General features: G+C 38.4%; 1 protein-coding gene across 3 annotated transcripts in view; it reads right to left on the reverse strand.

Annotated features, from left to right (window-relative positions):
- Positions 1-10,711: 10,711 nt before the first annotated feature.
- wdr59 (WD repeat domain 59) overlaps positions 10,712-17,984 on the reverse strand; it is a 101,569-nt gene continuing 94,296 nt past the window's right edge. For 2 of the 3 annotated variants that reach the window (XM_059992588.1, XM_059992587.1), the window contains one exon: positions 10,713-13,690. In XM_059992588.1, coding sequence (XP_059848571.1) covers positions 13,455-13,690 — 236 coding nt within the window. In that variant the 3' untranslated portion in view covers positions 10,713-13,454. Of the gene's footprint in view, positions 13,691-17,984 lie in introns of all 3 variants that reach the window. The other variant, XM_059992589.1, reaches the window with a different exon arrangement.

Raw genomic sequence — 17,984 nt, forward strand, 5'->3', positions numbered from 1 at the left:
GAAGTAAGCACTACACTCAAAGCATACTCCTCTCCCCTCCCCCCACCCCCAACGTACGCACCATTTGCACCGAACTAGAGTATCATAAAGAGCACACCTTATGCTCCTAACATTTTGCTAGGAGCACATAAAGAGCCTGCAAAGGGATACAGGTAGGTTAAATGGCAGATGGAGAGTAATAAGGGAAAATATGAAGTCATCCACTTTGGAAGGAAGAATGAAAAGGAAGACATTTCTCTAATGCCTTGAGCCTACGTATTCAGGCAACAATACATATATGAGTTCAGCAAGGGTTTTTTATAACAAACAACACGTTTATTAAACACAGAAAACAAACCCCCCCAAAAGTAAACAAACACTAACGTAACCGGAAATCAGCTGCTGTGCGGCAGCTCAAACAGTTCTCAAAGCGATATTGCAAAAACAGTTCTTTAAAGTGGTATTGCCAAAAGTTCGATATGCTCATAGTCCATTTAAAAGGAGAGACTTTATAAGACGATTTAAATTCTCTTTCACGTGGCTTTGCTTTGATCCCCGGCGTCGAACTTTTCCCACGAAAAATTTACGAAACGGAATGGCTTAAAGGCACTGACCTTTCCTTCCACACTATCCTCAATCCTTTCTGGTATTCCCAGGGATTAACACGAGAATAGTCAACGAAATCCTTCCGAATAAGGATCAAACAAAGGTGGAACCCCGTTTCACCGTAGAAATCGATTCTCCTCAATCTTTAACTCCCGAACTCCGATCTTCTCTCTCCACTGATTCTCAAACCAGCAGAATTGTAAAGAACCTGCTGGCAATGTCCTTCTAAACTTTAGGCATTAGATAAAACTTCATCTTTCAACTAAACTGCGTCATCACATTAAATCACGCAGTGGCATGAAGTCAACTTGGCAAATCCAGCCACGAACTGCCCCTCCTCACAGGGTGGGGTCTTCCTTTTATAACCTGAAAAAAAAACCTGTCACATGATCTCTACTGGCGGGAAAATGATGTCACTCCACCATCACAAGACCATTGCCTCAAGTCCAGTATAGTTTCAACCCCAGTCACGTGACAAGGGTACCATTGTCATGCGTCACGAGTACGTAGCACCTCCCTCCAAAAAAAACATTTTTGGTCTGACAAGAACAAAAATTATTAACAATTGCTTACAAGAAAAACAAAGGTATAAATTTTATAACATACACAATATATAATATCATCGTATAACAGCTTACAACATACAATACAGTAGGAGTGTTGCAAATGAAAAAAAACCACACCATAAAAAAATTGCATTGTACATTCAACATCGAGATAGACAATCAGCAACCACATTATCTTTACCTTTAAGAGTTATCACAATATTGTACTCTTGTAACATCAAACTCCAATTTAATAATCTGCTGTTTTTGTTTTTCATCTTACTCAGAAAAACTAATGGATTATGATCAGTGTAAACAATAAGTGGTTTTTGAGTTGTACCAACATATACCTCAAAATATTCCAAAGCTAAAACAAGAGATAACAATTCTTTCTCTATTGTTGAATAGTTTCTTTGATGCTTATTAAATTTCTTTGAAAAGTAAGCTACTGGATGATCAACCTCATCACCCTCATTCCTTTGCATTAATACTGCTCCTGCAGCCTCATCACTAGCATCCACAGCCAATGAAAAAGGTTTTTCAAAGTCAGGTGCCTTAAGCACAGGTTGTTGACATATCATTGTTTTCAATTTTTCAAATGCTTCTTGACAAGGCACTGTCCACACAAACTTCTCATTCTTCTGCAGAAGGTTAATTAATGGAAGGGCAACATTAGCAAAATTCTTACAAAATTTTAGATAATATCCTACCATTCCCAAAAATCTTCTGAGAGCTTTTTTCCCCCGTTGGAGTCGTAATCTCTAAAATTGCCTGAACTTTTGCCTGAACAGGAGCTATCTTACCTTGACCCACAACATAACCAAGGTAAGTCACAGTGGCATGTCCAAATTCACTCTTAGCTAAATTAATAATTAAGTTAGCTTTTGAAAGCCTTTCAAACAATTTCTCCATCGCAATAATGTGTGCTTCCCAAGTATCATTTCCTGTCACTAAATCGTCAATATAAGCATCAGTATCTTTCAATCCCTGAATCACAGAATTAATCATTCTCTGGAAAGTACCTGGGGCATTCTTCATCCCAAATGGAAGAACATTATACTCATATAACCCAGATGGAGTTACAAATGCAGAAATCTCTCTACCTCTGTCCGTTAATGGAACACACCAATACCCTTTCAATAAATCAATCTTTGTAAGGAACTTTTCTTTTCCAACTTTATCTACACAATCATCTACTCTAGGAATTGGATATGCATCTGTTTTCGTTACAGCATTCACCTTCCTATAATCCGTACAAAAGCTAATACTACCTTCTGGTTTTGGCGCCATAACACATGGCGAACTCCAATTCGAGTTAGAATGTCTAATGATATTATTCTCTAACATATATTCAATTTCTTTCTCAGCAAGTTCACATTTTTCTATGTTCATCCTATAAAGATGTTGTTTAATAGGTTTGGCATCTCCAACATCTACATCATGTGAAGCTATAGTAGTCCTTCTCGGAAAATCTGGAAACAACTCCTTATATTTAAAAATTAACTCCTTCATCTGTTGTTTCTGTTCTAGCTGTAAATGTGCTAATTTCTCATCAATATTTTCCAGAATGGTTGAATTTGGTAACCTAACAGAAACAATGTTGGATTTAGAATGAAAGTCAGACGAATCGTCTATCATGTTCCTAGTTAAATCAAACTCATTCTCACTAACCACAACCGTCACAGTATCAGATTGTTTCTTAAAATATGGTTTTATCATATTTATATCGCAAAGTTGTGTTCACCTTCTACGATCTGGAGTTTTTATCACGTAATCCACATCATTGATTTTAGACACAATTTCATAAGGACCATAAAATCTAGCTTGTAAAGGATTTGTCTGCACTGGGAAAAGAACCAACACCTTATCTCCAGGCTTAAACATCCTCATCCTAGCTTCTTTATCATACCAAGTCTTCATTTTCTCCTGAGCCAACTTTAAATTTTCCTTAGCTAAGCTACAAGCTTTATGTAACCTGTCCTTAAATTTCAAAACATAGTCCAACAAATTAGTGTGTACTTCCTTACTAATCCACTGTTCTTTCAATAAAGCTAAAGGTCCTCTAACTCTATGCCCAACACAAGTTCAAATGGACTAAAACCTAAAGATTCCTGTACCGATTCCCTTACTGCAAATAAAAGTAAGTTTATACCCTCATCCCAGTCACTTTCATTTTCCACACAAAATGTCCTAATCTTATTCTTGAGGGTAGAATGAAACCTCTCCAAGGCACCTTGCGATTCTGGATGGTATGCAGACGAAGTGATTTGCTTAGCTCCTAATTTATAAACTATCTGTTGAAACAATCCAGACATAAAATTACTGCCTTGATCAGTTTGTATCTCCTTAGGTAATCCAAAATAAGTAAAAAAATTTATAAGGGCCTTTGTCACAGTTTTAGCTTTTATATTCCTAAGTGGTACTGCCTCTGGAAACCTAGATGAAGTACACATGATAGTCAACAAATACTAATAACCAGTTTTTGTCTTTGGTAATGGACCAACACAATCTACAATAACTTTAGAAAATGGTTCACCAAATGCTGGGATAGGTTGTAATGGAGCTACTGGTGTAACCTGATTTGGTTTACCCACAATTTGACAAGTATGGCACGTTTTACAAAACATTGCCACATCTTTTCTTAGACCAGGCCAATAAAAACGTTTTAAAATCTTGTCCACAGTTTTCCTTACCCCTTGATGTCCACCTAAAGGCACACTATGAGCTAAAGTCAAAATCTCATTTCGATAAACTTTAGGGACAACTACCTGGTAAACAACATTCTAATCCTCACTTGCAGGACTCGTAGGCGATCTCCACTTCCTCATCAACACTCCTTTTTCCAAGCAATATCCTACTGGCACCTTCTCAATTTCACTATCTAGTAAAGCCTGCTCTCTTAATTTTATAACTCAGAGTCTCTATTCTGCTCTGCTATCATCTCCTTCCGAGACAGAGATAAATCTTTATAGTCAGACTTACTCCAAGAATCTTGATCAAACAACGAAGATAAGAAAGTCTCTGACACATCCTCAAAACTTGAATCCTGAGTTGAATAGTCCTGAGTAACAACCTCATTCTGCACATCAATCTTTTTAGCCATAGCTCTAGTCACAACACAGGAAGAATCTGTGTTAGAATTCAACTCTGGTTCCTCTGAATCCATTATCAAATGCACTTCAGGAAAAACTTGTCCACCTGCCAAGTCATTACCTAACAATAAAGAAATACCCTTCACAGGTAAGCTATGCTGTAATCCTACTTTAACAAATCCAGTAACTAACCCTGACTTTAAATTTACTTTATGTAAATGTACAGGCATAAAATCACTCCCAACACCTCTTATGTAATTTACCTCACCAGTATCAGACTCTTCATTAAACTTCAACACACTGTCTAACATCAGTGATTGAGAAGCACCAGTATCCCTAAGGATTCTTATTGGCACCAGAGTAGATCCTTCTTTCAAGGATACAAACCCTTCAGTTATAAAATGATCATATCCCTTTCTAACTTGGTCAGACTCTAACAAAGCCTCATTTGTGTTTATCAAACCCTGTAACTTTACAGGTGCTTCCGTATGTTGCACACAAGCATTTGGAACTGCTTCCTTCTCATTCTTTTTCAATCTGAAACAGTTAGCTATTACATGGCCAGGCTTCTTACAATAGTTACAAATAAGACCAAACTGTCTTTCCTTCACAGGCTTTCCTTCCTCCTTACCTTTCTCATTAACCTCTGATTTAATTTCTGATTTACCTTGAGTCTCCATGTTTTTTTCCTCTTAAAATTTCTGCCCTGAGGAAATTTATTCTTATGGATTAAAACATACTCATCAGCTAATCTAGCACAGTCCTGCAATTTATCAGTATCCCTCTCATTTAAGTAGGTCCTTACTTCAACAGGAATGCTTCTTTTAAATTCCTCCATTAAAATCAGCTCTCTCAATGTATCATAGTCCCCATTTACATTTTTAGAAGAAACTCATCTCTCAAAACACATAGCTTTATCATAGGCAAATTCCACTTAAGTTTTTTCCACAGACTTTTTCAAACTTCTGAATCTTTCCCTAAAAGCTTCTGGGACTAATTCATATGTGTTTAGGATATACATCTTCACAATATCATAATCAAGTGCTTGCGCAGCAGTTAAAGCTGTGTAAACTTGTTGTGCTTTACCTTTAATTACATTCTGTAACAACACTGACCATTTATCTTTCGGCCACTCTGACATCCGAGCAATAGTTTCAAAATGTTGAAAATATCTTTCCACTTCTGTTTCACTAAATGGAGGGACCAATTTAATTTCTTGACTAGCAACAAACGGTTTTCTTGAACCAGAAGACTGATTCCCAGACCTTAATTCCTCCATTGCATATTCAAATCTCTCTTCTTTTGATCCGCCTCCAATTTACAATGCTCCAATTCTGCTTTACTTTGTTCCAACCTCATTTGTTCGATTTGCAACTGCATCTCCAGATTACTTATTGGAAATGACTCTAAAACCGAATCATCAAAAACACCCGAATCGACATAGTGTGACGCGATTTTTCTCTGTATAACAGCCTTAGATGTAGTCGTCAAAATACCTTTAAGTTGCAATCTACGAGCTATCTCAAACATCTCAGTTTTTTTCGCCTTCGCCAACAACTCCGCATCTGGCGAAGCCAGAAACTCATCAATATTCATTGTTGCCGAATACCACTCACAAGCCAATCACACAAAAGAACCGAGTATTCCCCCCTTTTCCAAAACACCGATTCAAAAGTTAGCAAGCATATAAACTCAAACGATCCAATCCCGGACAAGCCCCCATAATTATGTTACGTATTCAGGCAACAATAAATATATGAGTTCGGCAAGGGTTTTTTATAACAAACAACACGTTTATTAAACACAGAAAACAAACCCCCCAAAAGTAAACAAACACTAACGTAACCGGAAATCAACTGCTGTGCGGCAGCCCAAACAGTTCTTAAAGCGATATTGCAAAAACAGTTCTTTAAAGTGGTATTGCCAAAAGTTCGATATGCTCACAGTCCATTTAAAAGGAGAGACTTTATAAGATGATTTAAATTCTCTTTCGCGTCGCTTTGCTTCGATCCCTGGCATCGAACTTTTTCCACGAAGAATTTACGAAACGGAATGGCTTAAAGGCACTGACCTTTCCTTCCACACTATCCTCAATCCTTTCTGGTATTCCCAGGGATTAACACGAGAATAGTCAACGAAATCCTTCCGAATAAGGATCAAACAAAGGTCGAACCCCGTTTCACCATAGAAATCGATTCTCCTCGATCTTTAACTCCCAAACTCCGATCTTCACTCTCCACTCTCAAACTAGCAGAATTGTAAAGAACCTGCTGGCAATGACCTTCTAAACTTTAGGCATTAGATAAAACTTCATCTTTCAACTAAATTGTGTCATCACATTAAATCACACAGTGGCATGAAGTCAACTTGGCAAATCCAGCCACGAACTGCCCCTCCTCACAGGGTGGGGTCTTCCTTTTATAACCTGAAAAAAAACCTGTCACATGATCTCTACTGGCGGGAAAATGACGTCACCACTATCACAAGACCATTACCTCAAGTCCAGTATAGCTTCAACCCCAGTCACGTGACAAGGGTACCACTGTCATGTGGCACGAGTACGTAACACTACATAACATTACTGCTCAAAGAGATGGTGGGGGTAATGAGAAGATTGCTAAACCACAGAAGGTTCACGTGCTGGTTAAAGTAATAGAATTTTGGTATTAATTAGAAGAGATATGGAGAATAAAAGTGGGTAGGTTTTGTCAAGACTGCAGGACACTGGTGGGGCCACACCTAGAGCTCTGAGAGAGAACAGCCCCGGTCTTAAGTGTTAAAGATTGGACATACTGGAAAAGCTGGAATGCAGAAAAAGCTCACTAAGTTGATTCTTGGCAAGAAGAAGTTGATTTATGAAGGGAGGCTCTGAGAGGGTGACGAGATTGGACAGATGAGTGGAAATTGTATTAAAACATACAAGTCTGAAGGTACTTACAAGGCAAGTGCTGAGATGCTGCCTAGATACAGTTGATTCAGGTTAATTGGGACAGATTGGGATCAGTACATTTTGGCCCAATTAAGCAGATGCCCTGAAGTATTAGAAAGACAAACTACAATTTAACAGTAACAAATTATGAAATGAAATACTGTACAGAACAAATTAGAACAATGCTACTACAGTACTATAAAATTATGTATTAGTTCGTAATAGTTATCAACAAAGAAATTTATCCAGTATACATTTCAATGGATGGAGTGTCCAGAAAACGGTAGTACTCTGGTGAAGGAGATTGGCATGTCCACTTTGAGGCAGCTCACTCACCTTTGGTCCCCACCGGACACTACGTTCTCATTTGTTGCTCTAAGTAGCTATTTGCATATGACAGCCGCCACAACCCAGTACACAGTTTCGACAGGCAGCTAAACCAGGTGAAGGTAGCCAGCAAGCCTCATACCCAGTGAAATAGGAACATGCCAGTCCGAGCATGTGAAGGCAACTCTAGCGGACTGTGTGGATGAGATCAACAGCAAAGAAGGAGGTTCTGCAATGCTCTGTGGAGAGCAAAGGGCATGATAAGGGACAGAAGTCATTGTATTCACTGCAATCAAATTTGTCACAACTACTTGTACCACTGGACCCAGACTTCTGAGGTCGAGAGTGGTAATGTCCCAGTGCAATGGCTTGTCCACTTTAAAACTTCCCCTCACGTATTTCACTGTCATTGTCAGTTATGATAGAAACTAACATGCTGTCATGTTCTTCTGATTGAGTAAATGAACAAAATTAGCATAGACAGCAAGTGCCTTCATACAATGCTTTTGATGATTACATCCTCCAAATCTTTATTTTCATTGTAACATTCAAGATGATTACCAATACCTTCAAATTCTTCATATTGCCTAAACTTGTTGAAGTAGTGAAATCATTTCATTTTCACTCCTGGGCATTTCTGGCATCTCCAATCCTGAATGCTTATTTCTCACCAACTATCGGTGACAAAAGTCACTGCCTTTTTAAACACAAACATATGCAACTGACACTGTTTAAAAACTGTTTGCTCTAAGTACAGTATAGTGCAGGGGTGGGCAAACTTTTTGACGTGGGCCACAAAGGGTTCTAAAATTTGACAGGGGGGCTGGACGGAGTGTTTTGGTAATACACCTCATAAGAGAAAATAAAATATCATGGGATATGTAGAAAACATGTGCTTTAATTTCAATTGAAAATGAACAAATGCATTACAACAAAATATCTGTCTTTGAAGTCCCATGGTATTTAGCTATTTATTGAAATGACTTTTAAAACACTGAAAATTAAATGAATAAAATACAGCTTTTTTAAAATAGTAACAGTTATTATTTTAAAGCACTGAAAATTCTGTTATCCTTCAAGATATTATCATCATCACTCTCCTCCTGACTGTCTTTATTTCAAAAACGGTAGGAGATGCAGGTCTACTTGTCCTGCTCCTTCTTATTCAATTGTCCCCTGTGCCAAAACTCAACAACGACCAGCACAAGGACAGAACAGTGACAGCGCGCCAGTATGCGGAGCGCATTATTTGATCTGGAGCGTATTTTTTATTTTGAGAACATACGTGCACCTGCGCACTACTCATGTCCATCACTCAACAGAAATGACATGTAACATGTAAGGCTTATTGAAAAAAATATTTTCAAATGCATTTTTTACATAACACAACGAAGAAACTTATTTTTAATTTCAGTGGGAACAGTGTTGTTGGTCTCCCTTTTTAGCCAGCGCATCAAAGTCTGGATTTAGTTTTGTTGTGGTGATTCTCAGGATGGATCTGAGGTGTTGGTCAGTTAACTTGGATCTGTGGCTGGCTTTGTTGATGTTCATGACACTGAATGCCTGTTCACACAAATAGGTCGAGCCGAACAAAGAGTAAAGCGCAAATGTGGAGTAATACACTGCACCTCAACAAAGGTCAATGTATATAGAGTGCGTCATCTATTGGGAAAACGCCAGAATTGCGGGGAAAAAACGTTAACAAGGTTTATTAATATAATTTCATTAAGTTCTGCAGGTCAGATTAAAAAGCTTATGGCCCCCGGGCCGTAGTTTGCCCATGCCTGGTATAGTGTCTAACGGCCAAACAAGTTCATGTGACTGACACTAATTAGAAACTGTTCGACAACTGTCTCCTGTCCCAAATAAGCGGCATATTGTCCTAAGTACGCAAAAGGAAACCCAGCTATTTTCTTGATTAGTTTTTGTTCTTTAAGTTTTAGTTCTTGTCCCAAATAAGCATCTGCCCCAATTAACCAATGAACTGGAATCCACTGTATATGGAACTAGGGGACACAGCTTCACAATAAGTGGCTACATGTTTAAGACAGATTAGAAGGACAGATCACAGAAAGTCATAAATCTTTGGAATACTCTGCCTCAATGAGCTGTGAAGCTGAATCGTTGACATTCTTTTCCCAAAAATGTCAAAGTGGCTCAGCCGTTTGAGCATATTTAGGGCAGTGGCCAACTGGATTTTAGATACTAAGCTTAGTAAAATTTTAAAAAATATGTGATCTAACTGAGCCTGGAGCAAACATAAAAGGCTGAATAGGAACTCTTGCTTTTGAGTTGCTACATTCTTATGTTGCCTCTTACATCCTGCCCTCTGCTTGCAGTAGATCCAGTGATTTACCATCAAATTAATTTAAAAACCACTGCTTATGCTGGATCCTGAGCATCCTGCACCCCCCCCCCCGTCCCTTCATGCACAAGATCCAGTTTTATCCCACCCTTGCCACCACTACCTGCAATACCAAATCTTACCTCTTGCCCATCTAGTAGTACCCTCTGACCTCACTTTTAATTTCACTCCTCCTTCCATTCCACCATGCAAGTTGGATCTGGAGATTCACCTAGCACCCCCATGCTCTACCATGAATCCACAGCTTCTCCCTGCATTAACTGCATTAGCTCTGGACTCCACTGCCCATGACTGGTATATTGACTGTCTTCTTCTACCTTGAAATTGTGGGAAACTTACAAGTTCCTAAACATGTTGATGCCCACAGATTATCCAAGAATGAAGTATTGTGAGAAACTGTTATTTGTCCCCAATATAGAACTCAGAATGACGCGTTTGGTGTCTAGTATGGCTTTCCTGAGTATAACTAAAGCCTTAAAACTAGACTTGTTGGACAAGGAGAGACTACTGACTTAGATTCATTAATCCTTCCAGTGAATTTGAATAGTTGTGGGGAAGGCAGCATTATTGGTATTTTTCCAGTTTGGAAGGCTTGCAATGGATAGTCTGAATTTCAGAAGCATATCGGAGGGCAGAGAGCCCTTATAAACCGAATTTTGTAGCTGGTCTAAGTTTTTGATCACCAAATACTGCTTTTCTCAATCATGACATTTATTCTACATTTTATCTCTTCTTTTCTCACCTAAATGAATCACACATTTTTCATTAATAATTCTTGATAGGTCCAAGTTAATACACAGCTTTTTTTTTGAAGCAGAAACCTTTCTGGATGGGAGATAGAAGGGCAGTTGACAACAAATCATAGCAGAGTCATTTATTTTCAACAATAATTTATTTACAGAGTCTACTTTGTATATAATTTACATCTTAGTTACAAAATTTGGTAACAGCATAAATTTTGCACCAGAAATGGAGCAATATTAACAGTTAAACAGTAGACTATTTAATGATGATATCATAATGAGGATTTGCACTAACTGACACACAGCCCAGTGCACCGAATGGGAATCAACCTTGAATGTAATCCTCTGGTGCACTCAGGTCTACAAATAAAACATTGCAGATAAATAATCAAAGTTGCATAGCTTTTATGGTTTCTAATTCTTCACAGCTGTCCTGGAATCTGAAAAGATTAATATCTAGTTGCAGTACAATGGGAAATCATATCAAAATGGATTGTTTTATTTTGCTTAAGTCTTATTAACTATCAAAATATTAGTGATGGGGAAATGGGAGAGGATAAATCAGGGTTCCACTTCATGGAGGGAGAGTATCATGTCAGTGACATCACCTCTCGAGCTACATAGACCCAGACTGGCCAACTATAACAATTACGGAATGACCAACACATGATGAAATTAGAACCTTCATCCTCAAAACTCTGGCCTGATGATAACTCACCTTTCCTAGGGATTAAAACAGTCAACAGTGTTGTAAACTTATTTATGACGAACAAATTAACTGGTTATTGAAGAAGCTGTCCTTCTCGACTATGTTCTCATCTCCAGTTCCTTTACCAGCCTTTAGAATCAGAGTGGGCAATCAGAATTGCCTTGATGGATAAATGATAAGGAAAAAAAAACAAGCTTTGTAAGGTCAAACTAATTAAGTATCCTTAATACTAAATATTTCCCTTCTAAGACAGATTTCTTCCTCCTTTTTCTTCCCAAAGGGCTCTTCCCTTTATAAAATCAGTGCAAAATCAACATGGCCTTTATTTCTCAGTTGTCAATTAAAGGATTATGCATAAGCAACTTCCTAAAGACACAATTGTTAACACTTGAACAGAACTATCCTCCCTGTGTCATGGATTTTTCTGAACTTGCACTATCTGCAGCCTGGTCAGTGTTTATCATCTGGATCCTAAATGGTTAAAATGGGTAACTTTAGTAACAACACAACATGCAATTCCGTTCATACCAATACAACATTGGGTTTCAATTCTGGGCTGTAGCTGACTCGACCACAAGATACTAAAACAGGAAGCAGGTCATCAATTGTTCAGAAAACAAACTAATTGACCCACATAAACAAAAAGTCATCATGGCTATGCAGCAGTAATAATGGCTACTATATACAGTGTTTTCAGCTGATGACTTGTGCTTTGAACTTAAGCATTATTGAAGAAGCTGGGGGGAAAGGGATAGTTTAGCAAATAAAATTATAAGAAAACTTATTGCTTTTATTGTTAATGAATAAATGGAGTTTAGTTCTGATATCTCTCAAACTTTCGACACAGCTAAAAATCTGTTAACCTGCTCAGTTAAAGGCTCAGCACTTCCGAGAAATACAAAAACTTCAGTCTATATAGAGGATGACCACAATAAACTGCAACTGAGGATAAAGTGCGTGCTGTATCTCTCCCAAGATTCACTGCTTCTGTGGACAAAGTTCTCTGATTGGAGTCTCATATTCTTGGCAATAACATGCTTCCATCTGATCTTAAAGTGCCCAGTGAAAATGAAAATGGTAGCAATGGAGCTCTGCCTTGCTTGCACAAATCAACAGCTCCTGTCCCAGTAACAATGGCAATTAATTGCCTGCCAGTACTATGGATCCATCTATGCCAAAATCTTTGTTTAATGTACCAACCAGTTGCCAGAGAATTCATTAACTCTACGAAAAGCAGCCAACTTTGCTAGGACAGTTCAAGATCACAGTAAAGATGGTAATACACAGCAAAGCATTTAACCTGTTCAAGAAATGCCCTTCTACACTTCATAATTGCTGAAAATAGTCCATCAAGTATCAGACCCAAGTATTGCACAATTAGAAAGAGCCACCGCTATCCTGGCACATTCCATACCTGAATATTTCCATAAGAAAGTTGTTTTGCCAATTTCCCACATATGGAATGACATTTCCAAAATAGTGCCAATTTCAAGGAAGCTGTAGCCCAGTTTCATGCTCATTGGACAATCAACACTGTACATTCTTTAGTCTGATATTCTGAATAAGTGGATGGAGTGCCAATTTGTACTGGACTTTTATCTTGCTTCTAGAAATGAAGTCAGCACCTCTGCCCAATTTAATTATGCCTCTTCAACTTGTGAAAATTGTCAAACACTGCACCAACAGCATGAAAACAGATCAACAGCAAAGATGTGAGAGATTATCTACATGGGCCACTTTTGTTGGACCAGGTCTCTCCATATGTGTTAATTTCAGTTCTGCACATTTTTCATGGTCAGGGTACATAATTAATTGTACATTAACCATTACCAGCAAGGAAACAAATACCCACATTAGTTCAGGTTTCTTAAAAAATATTGCTTCTATAAATAAGTTTTGCTTTTGAATTTGGCCATTTGTTGTTGCGAGACTCTGCACCTCATCCACTGAAAGCAGACCAGATTAATTTGAAATGCTGAAGACTTTATCTTCAAAGTTCAAAACTTTGATCAAGAAAACTCCAGTCTAGGTCTCCCACTGGCTTATGTCTTCATATCTTGGTTCAACTGCTTGACACAACTTCAGTGAAGAGCGAAAGATGGAATACTTTGGAATGCCATTCGCGGTCATCTACTACCAATAGTGGCAGCAGACCATTTTCAAAATGTGCTTTCAAGCAAACAATGGCAGCCACAGCCTGTGGGGCACACTTCCTGGGTCCGAAACCACTCCATCATGTGACTTGTATGGCCACCATGCCCGCAGGTGAGACAGAAGTTTGCAGATCCTCGGACAGCAACGTGGCAGATGGCACATTGAAAGGTGAAGCCTTTGCAAATGTCACACTGTGTCCCTCGTCCCTCACTGCGGCAGTGACTGCAGTACACTCCAAATTCTGAAGGAGAAAGTAGGGAAAAGTTAAACTGAATCAAAAGTGTTTAATGCAGTGCAAAAAGGTCCAATAATATCCAAATGTTTCTGTCTTAAGCTCAATTATATTTGCCACATCTTCCAATAAGTACAACACATGATATCTAAAATTAATTTTTGTATCTCTTTTATCTCTGTGATTAATGTTCTTTGTCCAGCATCACTCTATTTTAAGAAGCATCCTCCTTACCCTGGCACATCCTTGTGCAAACTTTCCCAATGTCTTTGCGCCAAGCACAACATTGACAACTTCCACCATGTGTATCACAGTGGGAAACCACCCCTCTCATCAGCACCAACAATTGTCCTCAATTACAACAGTAACAGGCAGGAACCATCGAGGACTTCCACCACCTTTCCAATAAATATCAGAAGATCAGACCATTCTTCTCTGCCCACACTTAGTACAGTTGCAAGTAACAATTTGCGAATCCTTTGTAATTACCTGGTTTTCTACATTAATTACTCATAAAATGTGGTCTGATCTTCATCTAAGTCACCATAATAGACAAATGCAAGTTGCCTAAACTAATAATACACAAACAATTGTTCTTCTTGTCAATTCTGAGTACACCATTTAAACAATCATAGTCCAGGTTCAAAAAAGTATGTGAACCTTAGGGGTAATGCCTTCTACAAAATCTGTTTGGAGTCTAATGTTCCAATCAATGAGATGAGATTGAAGATTTGGATTGTAGAGGTGCCCTGCCCTATAAAAAGACACACAAAGTCAGGTTACTGACAAAGCCTACTCTTCAAGAAAGATTTGTTTATGTGCACCAAGCCTTGATCAAAACAACTTTTAGAGACCCTGAGAAGAATTGTAGAGATGCATGAAGCTGGAAAAGGCTACAAAAGCATTTCTAAAGACCTGAGTGTTCATCAGTCCATAGTAAGACAAACTGTCTACAAATGGAGGAAATTCAGTACTGTTGCTACTCTCCCTAGGAGAGGATGTCTTGCAAAGATCACACCAAGAGCACAACATGCAATGCTGAAGGAGATGAATAAGAATCCTAGGGTAATAGCAAAAGATCTGCAGAAACTCCTAGAACTTGCTGAAGTCTCCATTCATGTGTCCACTATAAGAAAAAACACTGAATAAGAAAGGTGTTCATAGAAGGACATAAGTGCTCTCCAAAACAAAACATTGCTCCACATCTCAAGTTTGCAAAAGACCATCTGAACATTCCACCAAACTTCTATGGACAGATGAGACAAAAGTTGAACTTTTTGGAGAAATACACATTGCTGTATTTGGAGGGAAAAAGGCACTGCATACCAACACCAAAACTTCATCCCAACTGTGAAGCATGGCATGGGGCTGCTTTGCTGCCTCAAGTTCTGGACAGCTTGCAGTCGTTGAGGGAACAATGAGTTCAAATTGTATCAAGATATTTTACAGGAGAATGCCAGAGTAGCGGTCCGTCACCTGAAGCTTAAAAGAAACTAGATGATGCAACAAGACGATGATCTGAAACACAAGAATAAATCAACAACAGAATGTTTTAAAAAGAAGAAAATTTGTGTTTTGGAATGACCAAGTCAGAGTCCAGATCTTAACCCAACTGAGATGCTGTTGCATGACCTGAAAAGGGCTGTTCATGCAAAGTATCCCAGAAACTGATGAACTGAAACAATTTTCTATGGAGAAATGGTCTAAAATTTCTCCTCACTATTGTGCAAGTCTGATCAGCAGCTACAGCAGCAGTTCTTAAATACAAGGGTTCACATACTTTTTCCAGCATGGACTGTAAATGATTAAACAATGTGTTTAATGAAGACATGAAAACTACAATTGTTTGTATGTTATTAGTTTAGGCAGATTTTGTTTGTCTATTATTGTGCCTTAGATGGAGATCAGAGCACATTTTATGAGTAATTAATACAGAAAACCAGGTAATTGCAAAAAGTTCACAAACCTTTTCTTGCAACTGTAGATTTAGCATACTTGCTTGGAAGTATACCACAAACCCCATTTCCAGAAAAGTTGGGATATTTTCCAAAATGCAATAAAAACAAACATCTGTGTTATGTTAATTCACATCAATCTTTAACTGACAAAAGTACAAAAAAAAGATTTCAATAGTTTTACTGACCAACTTAATTGTATTTTGTAAATATACACAAATTTAGAATTTGATGGCTGCAACACACTCAACAAAAGTTGGGGCAGAGTTAAAATAAGATTGAAAAGTGCACAGAATATTCAAGTAACACCGGTTTGGAAGACTCCACATTAAGCAGGCTAATTGGTAGCAGGTGAGGTATCATGACTGGGTATAAAAGTAACGTCCATCAAAGGCTCAGTCTTTGCAAGCAAGGATGGGTTGTGGCTCACCCCTTTATGCCAAAATTTGTGACAGAATTGTTAGTCAGTTCAAAAGGAACATTTCCCAACACAAGATTGCAGAGAATTTAGGTCTTTCAACATCTACAGTACATAACATTGTGGAAAGATTCAGAGAATTCAGAGAGACATCTCAGTGCGTAAAGGGCAAGGTCAGAAACCACTGTTGAATGCGCGTGATCTTTGAGCCCTCAAGCAGCACTACCTAAGAAACCGTCATGCTACTGTGACAATTATAGCCACCTGGGCTCGAAGTACTTCGGAAAACCATTGTCACTTAACACAGTCCGTCGCTGCATCCAGAAATGCAATTTGAACCTGTATTACGCAAGGAAGAAGCCATACATCAACTCTATGCAGAAACGCCGGCAAGTTTTCTGGGCCCGAGCTCATCTCAGATGGACCGAAAGACTGTGGAACCATGTGCTGTGGTCAGATGAGCCACACTTCAGCTAGTTTTCAGAAAAAACGGGCATTGAGTTCTCCATGCCAAAGATGAAAACGACCATCCTGATTGTTATCAGCAGAAGGTGCAAAAGCCAGCATCTCTGATGGTATGGGGGTGCATCAGTGCCCACGGCATGGGTGAGTTGCATGTATGTGAAGGTACCATTGACTCTGAGGCATATATTAGGATTTTAGAGAGACATATGTTGCCGTCAAGGTGACGTCTCTTCCTGGGATGTCCATGCTTATTTCAGCAGGACAATGTCAGACCACATTCTGCACGGGCTATAACAGCGTGTCTTTGTAGACACAGTGTGTGTATGCTTGACTGGCCTACTGCTGGTTCAGATCTATCTCCTACTGAAAATGTATGGCGCATCATGAAGAGGAGAATCAGACAATGGAGACCACGGACTGTTGAGCAGCTGAAGTCTTATATCAAGCAACAATGGACAAAATTTCCAATTGCAAATCTACTACAATTAGTATCCTCAGTTCCAAAACCATTAAAAAGTGTTATTAAAAGGAAAGGTGATGTAACACAATGGTAAATGTGCCTCTGTCCCAACTTTTGTTGAGTGTGTTGCAGCCATCAAATTCTAAATTTGTGTATATTTACAAAATACAATAAAGTTGGTCAGTAAAACTATTGAAAATCTTTTCTTTGTACTTTTGCCAGTTAAATAAAGGTTCACATGAATTAACATATCACAGATTTTTGTTTTTATTGCATTTTGGAAATTATCCCAACTTTGCTGGAAATGGGGTTTGTAATTGCACAGATAGTATAAAACAAAGTACATATTGATTGATGTACAATACATAAACCCAAAACAAAACTGAGGCTTGAACTTTACTATTTTCACCACCTTTGAACCAAGTTTCTAAGAGGTGTTGAAGAGGAATGCTCATATTAGAGAACAAGTATTTTCTGCAAGCTTTGAGCAATGTAATTATTTCTGACACTTAAACATGTGTGAGCTGCCAGCTCTCTGATGATATATTCATTTTTGATTTCACTTTGAAGAAAGCTCCAGTGATAGTTCAAAGTTCAAGATAGAAAGTTTGAGATGATTCCTTTTCTCTACCACTCACCCTCCAGGCCCTGACATTGTTTCAAGTTGGAGAGAGACTGACGTTGCCACCAAACATAGTTCAATCACATCCCTCATGAGTATAGGAAGTGACAATGAGAGCTAAACCTGTTAGATTGTTACTGAAAGCTCTGTATAGTGGTCCCCATCTTTGTGACAATTGGCCATTTTATTTTAGTTACGGAAATTTACTTTTATTACCTCTAAAGTGAGATATTAAATCTTCCATGTTTGAAGAAAGTTGTAAACTCATCTCATTAAACTCACATATTTGATGCTATTAGTAAAAGAACATTTACCCAAAATGGTGCATATTAAACTCAACTTTCCAAATCACTGCATAATCTGGAGATGCAGCACATAAAAAA

This window comes from Hypanus sabinus, chromosome 17 (genome assembly GCF_030144855.1).
Source record: "Hypanus sabinus isolate sHypSab1 chromosome 17, sHypSab1.hap1, whole genome shotgun sequence".
Lineage (NCBI taxonomy): Eukaryota > Metazoa > Chordata > Chondrichthyes > Myliobatiformes > Dasyatidae > Hypanus > Hypanus sabinus.